The sequence below is a fragment of the Phocoena sinus genome, chromosome 15 (assembly GCF_008692025.1).
Source record: "Phocoena sinus isolate mPhoSin1 chromosome 15, mPhoSin1.pri, whole genome shotgun sequence".
Lineage (NCBI taxonomy): Eukaryota > Metazoa > Chordata > Mammalia > Artiodactyla > Phocoenidae > Phocoena > Phocoena sinus.
The window spans coordinates 40,074,136-40,090,526 of NC_045777.1; the positions used below are offsets into that span (position 1 = coordinate 40,074,136).

The window sequence follows — 16,391 nt, forward strand, 5'->3', positions numbered from 1 at the left end:
TCATTTTTTAAAAAAAATTTATAATAAAGGTAAATATTCTTTAAGCTATTTTATATTACTGCTACTAGTCCATGGCCTGTTAGGAACTGGGCCGCACAGCAGGAGGTGAGCAGTGGGTGAGCGAGTGAAGCTTCACCTGTATTTACATCTGCTCCCCATCGCTCGCATTACCACCTGAGCTCCGCCTCCTGTCAGATCAGCAGTGGCATTAGATTCTCATAGGAGCGCAAACCCTACTGTGAACTGTGCATGCGAGGGATCTAGGTTGCTCGCTCCTTATGAGAATCTAATGCCTGATAATCTGAGGTGGAGCTGAGGTGGTGACGCTAGCACTGGGGAGTGGCTGCAAATACAGATTATCATTAGCAGAGAGGTTTGACTGCACAGAGACCATAATAAACCAATTGCTTGCAGACTCATACCAAAACCCTATCAGTGAGTGGTAATTAAGCTGCATCTTACGGAGTAGACTGGACATAAGCCACACTTCGGATGTCACTGTCTCCCATCACCCCCATATGGGACCATCCAGTTGCAGGAAAACAAGCTCAGGGCTCCCACTGATTCTGTATTATGGTGAGTTTTATAATTATTTCATTATATATTACAATGCAATAATAATAGAAATAAAGTGCACAATAAATGTAATGCGCTTGAATCATCCCAAAACCATCCCCTCCTCTCCCTGAGTCTGTGGAAAAACTGTCTTCCACGAAACTGGTCCCTGGTGCCAAAAAGGTCGGGGACCACTGCTCTAAACCGACTTACACTAATCAACCTTCTCTAAGTTTGAGCAACACAAGTCGGTCTTCTGAAGCCCTCAGTATCCCCTGGACAAACTCATCCTCAGGGTTCCAGATTAAGACAATTAAGAGACCCTCACTCTGGAGGAGCAAGGATTACAGTGAACTTGAGAACCTCCTCAATGAATTCCTCAATGTCCACAATTAACTGGAGACCAACTTATCACACTGGACAAGACACACCTCACAGAGCACAGCTTCAGGATATATATCCAACTGCTAAGTTTGTGAGGAAACTTCCCCCTCCACTTTGGACACTTCTAGACAGTTGGAATTTTTTGTTTTCTAAACAACAGAATGTATATTACTTTCAGGAGGTGTTAACTTCAGGAATTTTTCTTCTGAAAATATTCAGGAAATTCAAGCATCCAATCACCAGTAACTTGTATTCATGAATCTCACAAAACCAGGGAAAAATGAATTTAACCAACTTTTTTATATTACTCGGAGAAGTCTCCAATGAGAACAACCTAACAAAATCACAGGCTTCTTCATACCTTGTTAATATTGTTGAGAAACGCTGGTCATATAATTGATGGTTGACTAAACAACAGTTTCATGTCATTTAAGAATAATGAACATAAACTCACAAATATTTTAAATGAAACAAATAGAGAAAAGAAATACCTCAAGTTCCACGAGGGCTGCAGTCACTGCATCTGTTGCAAGGGCACCAGCCTGTAGCTTTTCAATCGCCTATGAAACCAAGGGGCAAGATTATTCATTTTAAAACCACAACTTCTTAAACATACCCAGAAACTTTCCAAAGGCTTGAAGAAGTGTAGGAGACATTCAGAGTTAATAAAAATTGATCACTAGAGTTCCGTTCCATACCTCAAGACATAAACGACTTAGATTTAAGATAAGCAATTATTCAGGATAATTTATAATATAGCTCACTTATTATTATTCAAATTAAGACAATGAATAAATTTAGCTACTAAATACAAAATGCAAGGAATTTAGTAAGTGAAAGGGCTTCATTCATCACAGGGCAGTTCACAGAACCATAGAAATTATATGACTTCCATTTTGAAATCTGAATTCATATTTTATAGAGACTAAGCTAACCATTTCTCATCCCACCATTACTACTCTCTCTACCCCTAACTATAAAAGGTAGTTACTCTCAGTCACAGAGGCATTTCAGAACCCTTAGATGGAGCATACATTTGACAAAAGCATTTTTGATTCTATAAGGTATTCTACATCGAGATAAACATAAAATATTCTTTTGTAATATAATCTATAGAGAGCAAAGGTCACTAAAATCACCTTGCTTCTTAGGTATAAACTAAGACAGGAAAGAAAGAGAAGGAAGACTGACTTTTAAATGAATAATTGAAGCTCCGATTTAGTCAACAAAGATCAAAAACTAAGCACTGTATTCCTCATGAAACTTTCAAGAAGTTCATTTGTTGTATGAATTACGGAGGCTGGTTACACACTCTAAATGTAGTATATACAGAACTATGTTCCTATAAAACCATTTCTTCTCAGATAACAAAAAGATTTCACACTTTGAAAAATAAGATAAAGTAATATAAAATAGCTTAAAGAATATTTACCTTTATTATAAATTTTTTTTAAAAAATGAAATCCCTGTAACCAAATATTCTTATTCATTTATGAGATTTCATTCATCATAAGAAAAATCTTGGATCGCTAATAAAGTATAATCTTCTTTAAATGGTATGTAAATATAAATGAAAAGAGCTGGGAGACCCCTATTTACTTGATATGCAATGTCCAATTAACATTCTATTTGCATAAAAAGTAATGGAAGGTTTGCCTACAAGAGTATACAGTCAGGATCAAAATAAAAACAAACAATATTGCTTCTGAGTCCATTCCTGCCTCCACATTAAGTATTCAACAATTTAGCAAAACCTCAAAAAACAAAGATGAAAAAAAAAAAAGCACAACTGAGTACAAGGGCAAAGTTAAACTCAGGAATGACAATGAATTTGCTATGATAAAAATTACGTGATGGAAAAACAGAAGGAAAAAGTACAGAATAATCTCCCTAAGAAGAACACCCATTTTAATTTTTTATTATTTTTTTCTTCCCTTCATAGAAAGACACATTGGCTGCCTTTGAGCTGTTTTCCCTACCCCTTCTATAGAGCTCAGTGCCGTTTCAAAGATTAAAAGATATATGATTACGTGCCCACAATTCCAAAAATACAGACTTTGATCTGGGAAAGGAAGGAAAAGATCTAAACATGATTTGGAGAATAAAAAACACGAAACAAAACAAAAAAAGACCCCACAAATACGAGCAAAATTACTTTGTGGCCCAAACCAAAGACTGCCTTATAAATCAAACCTTAAAATTTTGAATTTCAAGGTGAAGCTGCTTTTGGTCAAAACTAAACTGTTTCAATAAGACAGAATACATTCTCTTCATACCTTCTGACAAGCTCGTTTGCATACGTGTTTATATTCCTTGGCTTTGGATTCAGAATGATAACCTGCACCTGTAGTGAAAAAAAAAACAGTCAATTGTCAACTGTCATTAAAATATCAGAGACCTTGCTTATATTATATAAATAGCTCATATAAACTGATGCTCTCCTAGTGACAATAAAACTATTGTCCTAAGTGCATGGAGTCTTAAAAATCTAACAGCTTCTTTCTGCACCATAAGCCTTTTTAATACCATGCCTTATCTCCTCTTTCAAAAGCTATTTTCCTACTAGAGGCACCAGAAATAGCTTATGTCCCCAGAGCAGCTTCGCCAAGGTCAAAGTTAGGAGTTTTTTAGCTGGAGTTGATAACCCAGGCAGTGTCAAGGACAGAGTCCCTCTAACTTCCTCTCTGTTGACCTTTGGAAAGTCCCTGCCAGAATTCTTAAGAGTGACTTCAGAAAACTAGGTAGTTTCTGAATAATACTTGAAGTTGAGGGGTGTTATATCCCACCTGTCAACAACCACCACCAATATCACCATTCCTACCCAAACTTTTCCATCCGCTCACCCCTGGAATGTAGCTCAGGGTGTCTCTGAAATCTCAGTGATAGTATATTCACAACTGCCTATTAGAAATCCTGGTGGTCCCTGTCTCTTAATCGAACACCCAGCAACTGCCTCAAGAGAATGGCTCTGAAATTTGTTTCCCTAAAAGGAGTAATACTTGCTTAGTTAGGGATTTGAGAATAACCTAAACAAGAAAGAAACCAAGACAAGAGCCCTTAATCAAAGTTCTTTAACTTTTTCTGAACCTCCCCCTCAGCCCCCATCCCAGCCCCCTGCTGGGCTCCGAAGGGGTCCAAAGTAGGGAAGGTTAAAGAACTACATCTCTGTATAGCTGATTCACTTTGTTATAAAGCAGAAACTAACACACCATTGCAAAGCAATTATACTCCAGTAAAGATGTTTAAAAAAAAAAAAGAACTACATCTCTAAGCCTCAGGGCTTCTCCTGTGAGACTGCAGACTATGACACGAACTTAACCCACCTTTCACCAGGGCAGAGAAAAAACGAACCCAAGAAGCTATGGTTAAGGGACCCAAGAGAACAGAAAAGATGCCCAAACAACACAAATCCATAACACACGCAAATGCTAGTCCCATTTCTCAAGCAAACTCTGAAACTTCGCAGAACCTGCGCCAATATTTAACAGGACTCTCTTCATGGTTCTCTAATAAATGATCCCAGGTCTGTTGTCTTAGCAGGCCCCAAACTTTGAGCAGTGTTTCCCAAACCATGGGATACTATAGCCAAATAGATAATTTTAGTGTGTGGATAACAGCACTAATAGCATTAACATATCAATCCTCTACTTAGAATAGGGAAACCATCTCAGCATGACTCCAGGAGATCTTTAATACCTGATTAACACTTGCTAATTCTTCTACTTAACAAAGGAAAGGTAAGCTTAGGATCTAAGCATCTGACAAGCAACAGAACCTAACTAAAATTTAATCACACTGGGGTTTTTTTGCACTGTGTTTAAATTATTTTCTCTTCATGCATGTGATACCAACATTCCACTTAATTAAAGATAAGTTTCATCTTTAAAATGTTAAGGTTAAAAAGTGTTTATCTTTTTTTAATATTAGGTAAAATATAGGTAGTATACAGATCTGGGGCAAAGCAAGAATCTCCTACTCAAATGACTAAAACATGGGCAAGTCTCCTTTAGTGCTAAAAAAAAAAAAAAACACTTTTAAAATCTCTACACTGGAATTGAAATTTTGTTCCTTAAATGTACAAGATACATAATGCTGCATAATCAATCACTCTATCTGAACTTCTAATAATTTAGAAGGGGAAGGTCACCCTTCATCCATACAATTTCCTGTCATAACCCAGATTTCCTCCTATTACAGCTGGCCCCCGGCACCAACTTTGTCTAAGAGCCATAGCCATCAGGGTGTGTCTGAGACAGTGGGGAGGCCACAATGACTGTCATAGAAGGCAAACCTTTCCAACTAATCAAAAGCTCCACGTTGTTGCTTTTACACATCTCAGGCCTTTCTTGGACATTTTTCAAATACTCATTCTGAATGAAATAACTCACTGGGTACTATGAAAGATGCACCACCACCATGGTGTAGTAGAAAGAACACTGGACTAGGAATCTGAGTTGTTTCTATAAATTTACCTCACTTCTTTGAAAAATCATTTGAAAGAAAAGGAAACTGAACCTGGTTTTTGTTTTGTTTCTAGATTCTTCTGGATTCGGTTCTATAAGGCTTCCGGAGTTGTCTGTGCAGTTTAGATACAGCCAAAAGTTAATGACCAGGAAGAACACCAGTTTGACAAGAAGAAACAATTCCACCCCTCACCCCGTATCAAAGCTAATCTTGCTGCCATCCTGCATGACTGTCTGAGGAAAGTTAAAAGGAGACCCAGCCATTCCTTCTTCCTTCACAGAGGTCATGAACTTTAGACGCTAAATGCAGACAAATAAAAATGGCTAAAAAAAAGGGGGGGGGAAAAAAGACCTACGTAGGGCTGCACTGGTCATGAACTTTAGACGCTAAATGCAGACAAATAAAAATGGCTAAAGAAAAAGGGGGGGAAAAAAAAGACCTACGTAGGGCTGCACTGCTTAGAAACCCTAGAGGCTTCGATGATGGGGACTCAGGGGTTGAACTCACTGTGTCTGTCTTCAAGGTACTCTGAAGTAAAGATTACAGGCTGATGAGGTGCCAAGAGCACTAGACTGGGACTTAAGGGCTCACTTCAGGGTGTCTCAGCCTGGCTCTTGTACGAACTAGCCATGTGGCTGAAGCCACTTAATCTCTCTGGTTTTAAGGTTCCTCTTTTATAATATTAAAAAGGCAAACTAGCTCTAAGACTGTGTAAATTATACTCTAAGATGGACAAAGTCAAAAATGGGGTCAATAAAATTTTTTCAGCAGCATTATTTTTAAAAACACAAACCAGAGTTTAAACAATTACTGTGTCTGGTTTTAACAACACCTAAATATGGGGTAAAAGTAAATGATAGAGTAGGTGAGTGAAGGAGACAAAGGAAGAGCCGTCATTATAAGATCTTCTAAGTGGGGAGCTAGGGGGAGGCCCTCACTCTATGGAAGTCAGTCTCTTTGGTTCCAGCTCCTCTGGCAGTTTGCCTCCTCCAGATATGAAATTCAATTCCTGGTGTACTTCAAGGCAAGGGAAAAAAACATTTTCATCTTCCAACTCACCCACTTAGAGCTTACCTGCATGCACCAACACAAAGCCCCCTCGCTTCTCTTTATGGGGCTGCTTTGTTTCCAACTCTTTAGCTGTTATTTTAACAGCCGAAACCTGAGATGATCTGGAAGGTAGTCCTTCTCCAGAACTCATCCCCTTCTCCATGGTCATTCTCCAAGATCACCATCTTCTACTGGGAAAAGAGCATACTTCCATCCAAAAGTAACTGCAGGAGAGGAATTACTCTAAAGGAAAACAGGCAAAGAGGGTTTGCATTTCTTTCCACTAACACACACGTAACATACAAATTTGTGCACAGATAACTTTCAAAAAAAAATTAAAAACCTAATTTTAAAGTTATTTAACTGGGTAATACAAAGAATATACAAAGGTTAGAATTTAAATCTCTCTGTCCACTGACAGCACTTGCTTGAAGTCACATAAACAAAAGAACTGTTGTAAAAAGACTTCATATTGAGTCCAAAGATATTTTATCTTTCATTTTATCTACATTGAAGAAAACCACAACATAACTTAAATATCACTTTCTACTCCCTCCAAACCAAATGCTAATAACCTCTGGGACATTCTAGAACCACAGGCAGTGCTGGCAACATCACTGAGCCTTGATATAAAGCCTAGATTGCTGCTTATTTTTTTCTCCAGGTTTATTGAGATATAATTGACATACACCAGTGTATAAGTTTAAGGGGTACAACATGATGATCTGATACATGTATATACTGCAAAATGATTGCCACAACAAGGTTAGTTAACACATCCATTACCTCACATAATTACAATTTTTGGTGTGTGGTGAAAACATTTAAGAGCTATAGATTGCTGCTTGCTTAAAGAAATGAAGCAACATACAGATTTACATCTGCCTGCGAAGAACCACTTAAGAAAAACAGTGTAATACTTCACAGCTCAATCAAAAGACAAATGCTGGGACTTCTCTGGTGGCACACTGGTTAAAAATCTGCCTGCCATTGAAGGGGACACGGGTTCAATCCCTGGTCTGGGAAGACCCCATATGCCGCGGAGCAAGTAAGCCCGTGCACCACAACTACTGAGCCTGCGCTCTAGAGCCCACGAGCCACAACTGCTGAAGCCAGTGTGCCACAACTACTGAAGCCTGTGAGCCTAGAGCCCATGCTCCGCAATGAAAGAAGCCACCGCAATGAGAGAAGCCAACACAATGAGAAGCCTGCATACATCAACCAAGAGTAGCCCCCGCTCATGGCAACTAGAGAAAGCCCACGCACAGCAACAAAGATCCAACACAGCCAAAAACAAACAAATTAATTAAATGCATTCATTAAAAAAAAGACAAATCCTAACAAAATTATATGACTAAACCAAGAAATTAAAATAACACTTGCACATATACTTGTTAATTTTTATGAAAGCGTTATTTCTGAGGTTCTCAGAAGATAAATGATAAAATACAAAACTTAATAAAACAAATTACAAGCAACTTAAACCACAAAGTTTCCAATTTTTCTCACAAATTCACAAGCTTCTAGCAATCTTGGCTTAATAACAATAACGATGGCAGAACACACTTCAGACTGGGGAAAAGTGGATCATTTAAAACTCGACAGAGGGCTTCCCTGGTGGCGCAGTGGTTGAGAGTCCGCCTGCCGATGCAGGGGACACGGGTTCGTGCCCCGGTCCGGGAGGGTCCCACGTGCCGCAGAGCAGCTGGGCCTGTGAGCCATGGCCGCTGAGCCTGCGCGTCCGGAGCCTGTGCTCTGCAGCGGGAGAGGCCACAGCAGTGAGAGGCCAGCGAACCACAAAAAAAAAAAACTCGACAGAGATTTGAAGAAAATACCAGTCATGTGGTTGAAACTACTTAAACACCGAGATTCACACTGTTAGGTAAAAATGTATACTTTATTCTAAATTGAGAAATGGGGAAGGAGGAGCACAAGTCTTTTCTAATAGAAAACATAAATAGTAATGTAAAGAGTGACTTAACCAACTAGTCCAAAAGAACACTGTTACTCAAAGTATGGTCTGCAGACCAGTGCTTACCAGTCTGCAAGAGATTATTATTTTATTCATATACTAATTGCCTTATTTTTTTTTATTGGAGTAAAATTGCTTCACAATGTTGTGTTAGTTTCTGCTGTACAGTTAAGTGAATCAGCTATATGTATACCTATATCCCCTCCCTCTTGGACCTCCCTCCCACCCCAGCCCCCATCCCACGAATCTAGGTTGTCACAGAGCACCGAGCTGAGCTCCCTGGCTATACAGCAGGTTCCCACTAGCTATCTATTTTACACATGGTAGTGTATTTATGTCACACCCAGTCTCTCAGTTCATCCCACCCTCCCCTTCTCTACCTGTGTCCACATGTCCGTTCTCTACATCTACGTGCACATTTTCAATAAACAATGTGTAGAGTTTTTGTAATTCTTTTCTATTTCCTCATGTTTTGTTTATAACTATATTTTTGAAACAATTTTATCTGCTACATCTAATAAAAATATAAGCTTTTACTTTTATCTTTCATTCACAGTTCCATATCTCTGTTTTGTTTTGAGGTTTTGTGGGGTTTTTGTTTTTTTTCATTTTACAAAAGAAATGGTCAACAAAGGATTGAAAAAAATTTTTAACTTGGTCCTTCACACCAGAAATGGTCTGTGAAGCACTGCAATATGGTATTTTAACTTCCTTTAATTCCTGGTTAAAAAGAGTTCATTTAATTTTTATTATATGTCATTTCATTTAAAGGACAAATAATTTTAAATCATATATATATGCTGTTGTATTAAAATGTTTACATATATTCATAAATTTTGATTACAAAAGAGTGCTGAGGTTAATTACATAACAGTGGATTAAAATGCCTGTTTTTGTTTTTGTTTTAGGTGGTAGCTCTCTCCCTGAGGATGGATTTTCTTCCAACAACTTCACAAGGATCTGCATCAATTACCTTTATTCGACTTTGGTTATTTCTCTGAGATAGGTACTATTTATTCCTCTGTCGGTTGACGAAGTCAATTTAAATGATTAGCAGTTCATCTGCCAGTCTATACCTGCCATGAGGTCTGGCCTAGCCATGAAATGAGCTTGGGCCCACTTGTCCCACAAACATAGTTGTGTGAAAACTCAGGCTTTGGAAAATTCAAAGCTTCAGTTCAAATGAAACCATATCCAAGCAGTATGAGCTATAAAACTTACTCTGACTCACTGTCATCGGATGCATTTTTTTTTCATGAATAACAAGTTAGAACATCTACATTTTATAATGAATAAGGTTTGATGTAATAGGCACTCTTAATATATGTGAGAGATTTAAAAACACTACTTCTCGGGCTTCCCTGGTGGCGCAGTGGTTGAGAATCTGCCTGCCAATGCAGGGGACGCGGGTTCGAGCCCTGGTCTGGGAAGATCCCACATGCCGCGGAGCAACTAAGCCCGTGCACCACAGCTACTGAGCCTGCGCGTCTGGAGCCTGTGCTCCGCAACAAGAGAAGTTCGCGACTGTGAGAGGCCCGCGCACCGCGATGAAGAGTGGCCCCTGCTCGCCGCAACCAGAGAAACCCCACGCACAGAAACGAAGACCCAACACAGCAAAAATAAATAAATAAATTTATAAAAAAAAAAAAAAAAACACTACTTCTCAAGCTTGTCTGAAAAAAATAAAATGTGGAAGATGAATCAATATGCAAGTTCTTAAGCAATCTACCATCCCTCAGAGACTATCTGAAATTTTTTTATTTAGCAAACCATGTCATCTCAATAAACTCCTCCAAAAATGCTGGCCCCAAAGTTCTGCTGGACTGGGAAAGGAACTCAAGTAGACAGGCTATCCAATGTACAACTCTGGCCTCCAGTTCCCAATGGTTACTGGAATATTTTTAATTCAATTAGAAATGAAGCAATTTCTACTCCAACATCAGTTTTTGTTTAACTCAGAACCCATTAAAAGTCTGACCTTCCTAACAAAATTCCAACAAATGTCTCAAAAAAGAAAAAGACAAAACGGGGGTGGGGGGGAAGTGGGCAAATCCCAGTTTACAGAAAAATTATATAACAGTCTAACAGATCAAAAGATGCTAAACCATGCTTCCCTGGTGGCACAGTGGTTGAGAATCCACCTGCCAATGCAGAGGACATGGGTTCGAGCCCTGGTCCAGGAAGATCCCACATGCCGCGGAGCAACTAAGCCCGTGTGCCACAGCTACTGAGCCTGTACTCTAGAGCCCGCGAGCCACAACTACTGAGCCTGTGTGCTACAACAACTGCAGCCCGCGTGCCTAGAGCCCGTGCTCTGCAACAAGAGAAGCCACTGCAATGAGAAGCCCGCGCTCCACAACGAAGCGTAGCCCCCACTTGCCGCAACTAGAGAAAGCCCACGCGCAGCAACGAACACCCAACGCAGCCAAAAATAAATAAATAAGTTTATATTAAAAAAAAGATGCTAAACCTCACTCAGAAGAAAAATGCAAAATAAAACTACACTCACATATCATTGGACTAGCAAACAAACAAAAAAAAAGTAAGATAACACCATGTTTTGAGGTTACAGGGAACCAGGAGTTCTCATACATTGCTAGTAGCAGCAACTCAACATGGACAACTGGGCAAAATAAACCAAAATTATAAATACACACTGAAAGACTGTCTGTAATGGGAAAGATATGGACCAACAATATGTCTTGATGGACGTGCTTAAAAATAAATGCAGCTCTTGGAAAAAATGAGAACGTTCTTGATATACAAATATGAAATGACCAGTCTTGAAGACATTTTAGCAAGTAAAAAACACATGGTACAGAAGTATATGCAGTACCATATTTTGAGGGACGGGAGAAAAAAATACAGTTAAATATATATATGCAAAGCACAATCTGGAAGAATATATCAAAAAATAGCATAATAGTGGTTACCAGAAGATTTGGGTGACTGGTGGACAAAGGAGGGATGGAAATTTCACTGTTCACCATTGTGTACCTTTTGATTTTGAACAATCTGAATTCATTACTTACCAAAAAAAAAGCTTTTTTATACATTTATTTATGAGAACACAGGTAATTAGCCAAGTCCAAGTCCCAAAATAGGGCAAGCCTATGGGATCCCACTTCAAACCTTCACTAAGAGGAGAAATGCCATATTCTGAAGGTTCTCAACACTCATCCCACCTACAGAAGGAATAGACAAAAACATGGCCAATCAACAATACCGGCCAGGGCTTCCCTGGTGGTGCAGAGGTTAAGAATCTGCCTGCCAATGCAAGGGACACAGGTTTGAGCCCTGGCCTGGGAAGATCCCACATGCTACGGAGCAACTAAGCCCACGTGCCACAACTACTGAAGCCTGTGCGCCTAGAGCCCGTGCTCCGCAACAAGAGGAGCCACGACAATGAGAAGCCCGCAACGAAGAGTAGCCCCCGCTCACCACAACTAGAGAAAGCCCGCGTGCAGCAACGAAGACCCAACACAGCCATAAATTAATTAATTTTTTAAAAAATACTGGCCCAAGAGGTCTTTTTTGGTTTTGTTTTTCTGGATCTTGAACTTCTAGGGCCACACAAACCCCAGATAATCCTAATTAAAAAATAAATAAAATTAGTATTTGATCTCTACAGTTAAGACTAAGGAGTAAAAAAATAAATCATGACCAAAGATTGACATCAAATATATACCATCCTTTTCTAACTCACCTTGTAGTCATCTTGGACTGCACCCAGTTTCCAAATCCTATAGATTTCTTCTCAAGCATTTAACTTCCTTCTCCCTACTGCCTTGACCCTTGTTCAGCTCACATACCTCTTAGCATAAGCATTACAAAAAGCATATTAACTTTTCTCCCCAAATCCAGGCTGTCATAAAACAACCATCTACAAAAGGCTGCCAAAATAAATCTCATAAAGGACAATGCTAATCAAGACAAACAGCATGCCAAAAGACATGAGCAGGCAATACATAAAAAAGGAACTATAAACTGGATATCCAATATTAAAGAAAGAATATTCAAAGAAATACAAGAAAAAAGAAGAAAGAAATCTAATTAGCACTGTATTGCCATCATAAACTGATGTACCCGTTTTGAAAAGGAATGTGTCAGAAAGTACCAAGAGCCTTAAAATAGATAATTTTGTATATACCCGCTCCCCAGAGATACTTTATATATGAACTAGTCTATATAGACACAAATAATAGTACCATGGATTCCTCTAAAGAGTACTGGGAGACTGGAGAAGAGGGAGGGGCAAGGATGAAAGGGAAAATTGATTTTCTCCTAATAACATCTCATATTTGAATTTTTTTTTTAAGTGGGTACTATTTACTAAAAAGAGAAGATTTAAGTTCTCTGTCTCTGGGACCAAGATGAATGTAAATTAACTTGATTATCAAGGGCAGAAGAGAAACTCAGAATAAAACACTTTTTTTGCTTCAGGGACTTTTATGGCACTGATTTAAGGTCTAAATCTTGACTCTATTTCTCTCAAAGATTGTTTCATTTTCCTACTGCATGTGATGACACTATTTTTTTTTTTCCATTAAGCCATTTAGAACACTACCACATGTCCCGTTTGCCTCTGGTGCTGAAGTTTTTCACTGTAGATTTACTTAGTCTTTTAGAAGCAATTGAAGGAGGAAGGAAGTCATGGAATCCATTCATCTTAAGAGAAAGGCTTTTAGAGAAATCCAGCCCTTAAGCTATAGCAACTGATGAATAAAGAAGCATTTTGTTGCTCTTAACATCATGAGATTGAAGGTTTAATGCCCCATTAAATGAGCTCCAAAACATACTTATTTCATCTTTGACCCAGTAATTCCACTTCTGAGAACATTTTCTACCAAAATAATTTTAAATACAGAAAAGGTTTTATGCATTTTATGCTGTGTTTAACATAGGATAATTTAGAAAAACAAAAATCTGGGAGCGACTTAAATACCCAACATGGAGAAATAGTTAAGAAAATGATAATCTATGTGTTTACGATCAACTGGTTTTTGAAAAGGGTGCCAAGGCCATTCAATGGAAAAAGGACTTTTCAACAAATGGTGCTGGGAAAACTGGAGAACCACATGCAAAAGAATAAAGTTGGACTCCTACTGCACACCATATACAAAAATTAACTCTACATAAATCAAGCCCTAAATGTAAGAGCTAAAACTATAAAAAACTCTTAGGGGAAAGAAAACAGGAGTAAATCATAATCTTGGATTTGGCAGTGGTTTTACATATGACACCAAAAGCACAAACAACCAAAAAAAAAAAAAAAAAAACACCAGATAAATTGGACTTCACCAAAATTTTAAACTTTTGTACTTCAAAGGACACCCTTCAAGAAAGTGAAAAGACACGCAATCTGATAAGGGACTTGTGTCCAGACTATATAAAGAACTCATACAACTTTAAAATTTCTTTAAAAATTTTTTAATTCAACTTAAAAATGGGCAAAGGAATTGAACGGACATTTCTCCAAAGATACACAACGGGCCGATAGGCACAGAGAAAAGAAACTCAACATTATCAGACATCAGGGAAATGCGAATCAAAACCACAAGATACCATTCCACAACCAATGGAATGGCTATAATCAAAAAGACAGACAATAAGTGTTAGCAAGGATATGGAGAAATCAGAACCCTCATATCCTGCTTGTGCAGGCCACCTTGGAAAACACCTGGCAGTACCTCAAAAAGTTAAACAGTTACCACATGACCCAGCAATTCCACTCCTAGGTATACATCTAAGAAAACTGAAAACATACATCCACACAAAAACTTGTACATGGATGTTTATAGCAGAATTATTCATAATAGTCAAAAAGTGGAAACAATCCAAATGTCTATCAACTGATGATGGATAAACAAAACGTGGCATAGTTATATAATGGAATATTATTCAGCCATAAAAAGGAGTGACGTACTGATACATAATACCACATGGATGTACCTTGAAAACATTATGCTAAGTGAAAGAAGGCAGACAACAAAAAGCCACATATTATACGATTCCACTTACATGAAGTATCCAGAATAGGAAAATCCATAGACACAAAGTAGATTAGTGGTTGCCAGGGGTGGGGGAGCAAGGGGAGGGGAGATCAATGGTGAGTAACTATAACGGTACAGAGTTTCTTTTGGAGGTGATGAATAAGTTATGGAATTAGATAGTGATGATGGGTGCACAACGCTGTGAATATACTAAAAACCACTGAAATTTAAATTTAGAAGGGTGGAATTTTATGAATTATATCTCAAAAAAATCCATGTAATAGACACAATGTATAAAACATGCTTTTTGGTTAAAATCACATTTTATACACATACACTATGATCCTAAGTAGGTTAAGAATATGCTATCTTGGGGCTTCCCTGGTGGCGCAGTGGTTGAGAGTCCGCCTGCCGATGCAGCGGACGCAAGTTCGTGCCCTGGTCCGGGAGGATCCCACATGCCGTGGAGTGGCTGGGCCCGTGAGCCATGGCCGCTGAGCCTGCGCGTCCGGAGCCTGTGCTCCGCAACGGGAGAGGCCACAACAGTGAGAGGACCGCGAACCGAAAAAAAAAAAAAAAAAAAGAATATGCTATTTTTTAAATGTAGGGAATTCCCTGGCAGTCCAGTGGTTAGGACTCCCAGTGCTCTCACTGCCAAGGGCCCAGGTTCAATCCCTAGTCGGGGAACTAAGATCCCACAAGGCACACAGCGCAGCCAAAAGAAAAAAAAAAGTAGAAAGAAAGAGATCAAAATGTTGGGCTGGGGCTGGTGGAACCACAGATGATCTCTTTTTAAATATTTCTACATTTTCCAGATATTCTTTAGTAAGCATGTACTGCTTTGTATAAGTGGGGGGAAAGCTTTATTTAAACAAAAAAGCAAATTATTAAACTCCCAAGTGTATGAAAATTCCTTAGCTTAGTATAGTGATCTCAGTCACATGGTCCCCAAAATACCTTTCATTCCCCTCCCCTACAGAGGCGAATCAAGTTGAACACCCTCCTTCCGGAAACACGATGCCCTCTATTTTCAGGGCACCTCCAGTTCCTGTTTTCCACCCTCTCCAGTTGCTCCTTTTCCATCTTCTTGGTCTTTTCCTCTTCCTTCTCCACCTGAGCAGTAAATGCTAACGTTCCGCGGGACTCTAACCAGGCCTCTATTACACTACAGGGCTTCTTTCCCCCACCTGCCACGCAGGACCAGGGCGCACACCCTCGGGTCTCTACGAGCCTCGAACTCGGAGAAACCGCAGCCCGAGACTGCAAAGTGGGTGAAGGACTGCAAGGACTCCCTCCCCACACACAGACAGTCCCTTCCCCGGAGAGGGAATGAAGCCGCCAAGCTGCAGCCGCTGGGAGGGGCCCGGCGCGGGCCCCACGCGCGACCGAGACTCGGGGACGAGGGACGTCCCGAGTCCCTTCCTCCAGCACCGCCCCCAGCAAGGGGCATCCTGCGCGCCGCCCGCACCCGGCCCCGGAGAGGACGTCCCAGCGAGAGCGCGGCGCCCGGATAGAGGCAGCGCACGTCGGCGGCAAGGGCGCGGACAGCGTGAGAAAGAGAGACACTCACCCGCGTCAGCCCCGAGCCCTCACAGCACCGGAAGTAGTCACCCACCCGTTGCCAGGGTGAGGAAGCGAGGGTGACGTCAAGGTTTTCCATTGGCCGTGAGCATAACCACGTGGCCGGAAGCAGGCGCCCACACTCTGCTTGGTCTCCTCCCTCTGCCCCGGAGTGGTTCACCTGGTCGGGGAGGTGCAGGGAGGACACCACCTGGAGCCTCGTCGTAAGCTGCGCAGGCGCCGTTGCCTCTCTCTCCTCACCCCGCCTCTTAATGAGCCGGAAGGTTGTGATCGTCTTATCTGGGTGGTCGGCCGACTAGCGATGTGTTGCGGAATCAAGTTAAACTAGTCATCATTTATTGAGATGTCATTTAAGAGCTTAATTTCATTCAATCCTTGCAGCGCCCCCACAC

The 16,391-nt window shown here is 40.1% G+C and overlaps 1 protein-coding gene across 3 annotated transcripts in view; it reads right to left on the reverse strand.

The window, feature by feature from the left end:
- Nucleotides 1–16,031, reverse strand: part of TASP1 (taspase 1) — a 248,776-nt gene extending 232,745 nt beyond the window's left edge. The window contains exons 1-4 of one of the 3 annotated variants that reach the window (XR_004345945.1): nt 15,989–16,022; nt 6,478–6,696; nt 3,216–3,283; nt 1,431–1,499 (exon numbers count right to left, since the gene is read on the reverse strand). Coding sequence is in view for 1 of the 3 variants with exons in the window: in XM_032606608.1 (XP_032462499.1) it covers nt 1,431–1,499; nt 3,216–3,283; nt 6,478–6,622 (282 nt within the window). In the remaining 2 variants the exon portion in view is untranslated. Of the gene's footprint in view, nt 1–1,430; nt 1,500–3,215; nt 3,284–6,477; nt 6,697–15,988 lie in introns of all 3 variants that reach the window. The other 2 variants (XM_032606609.1, XM_032606608.1) reach the window with 2 other exon arrangements.
- Between the last annotated feature and the right edge of the window lie 360 nt (nt 16,032–16,391).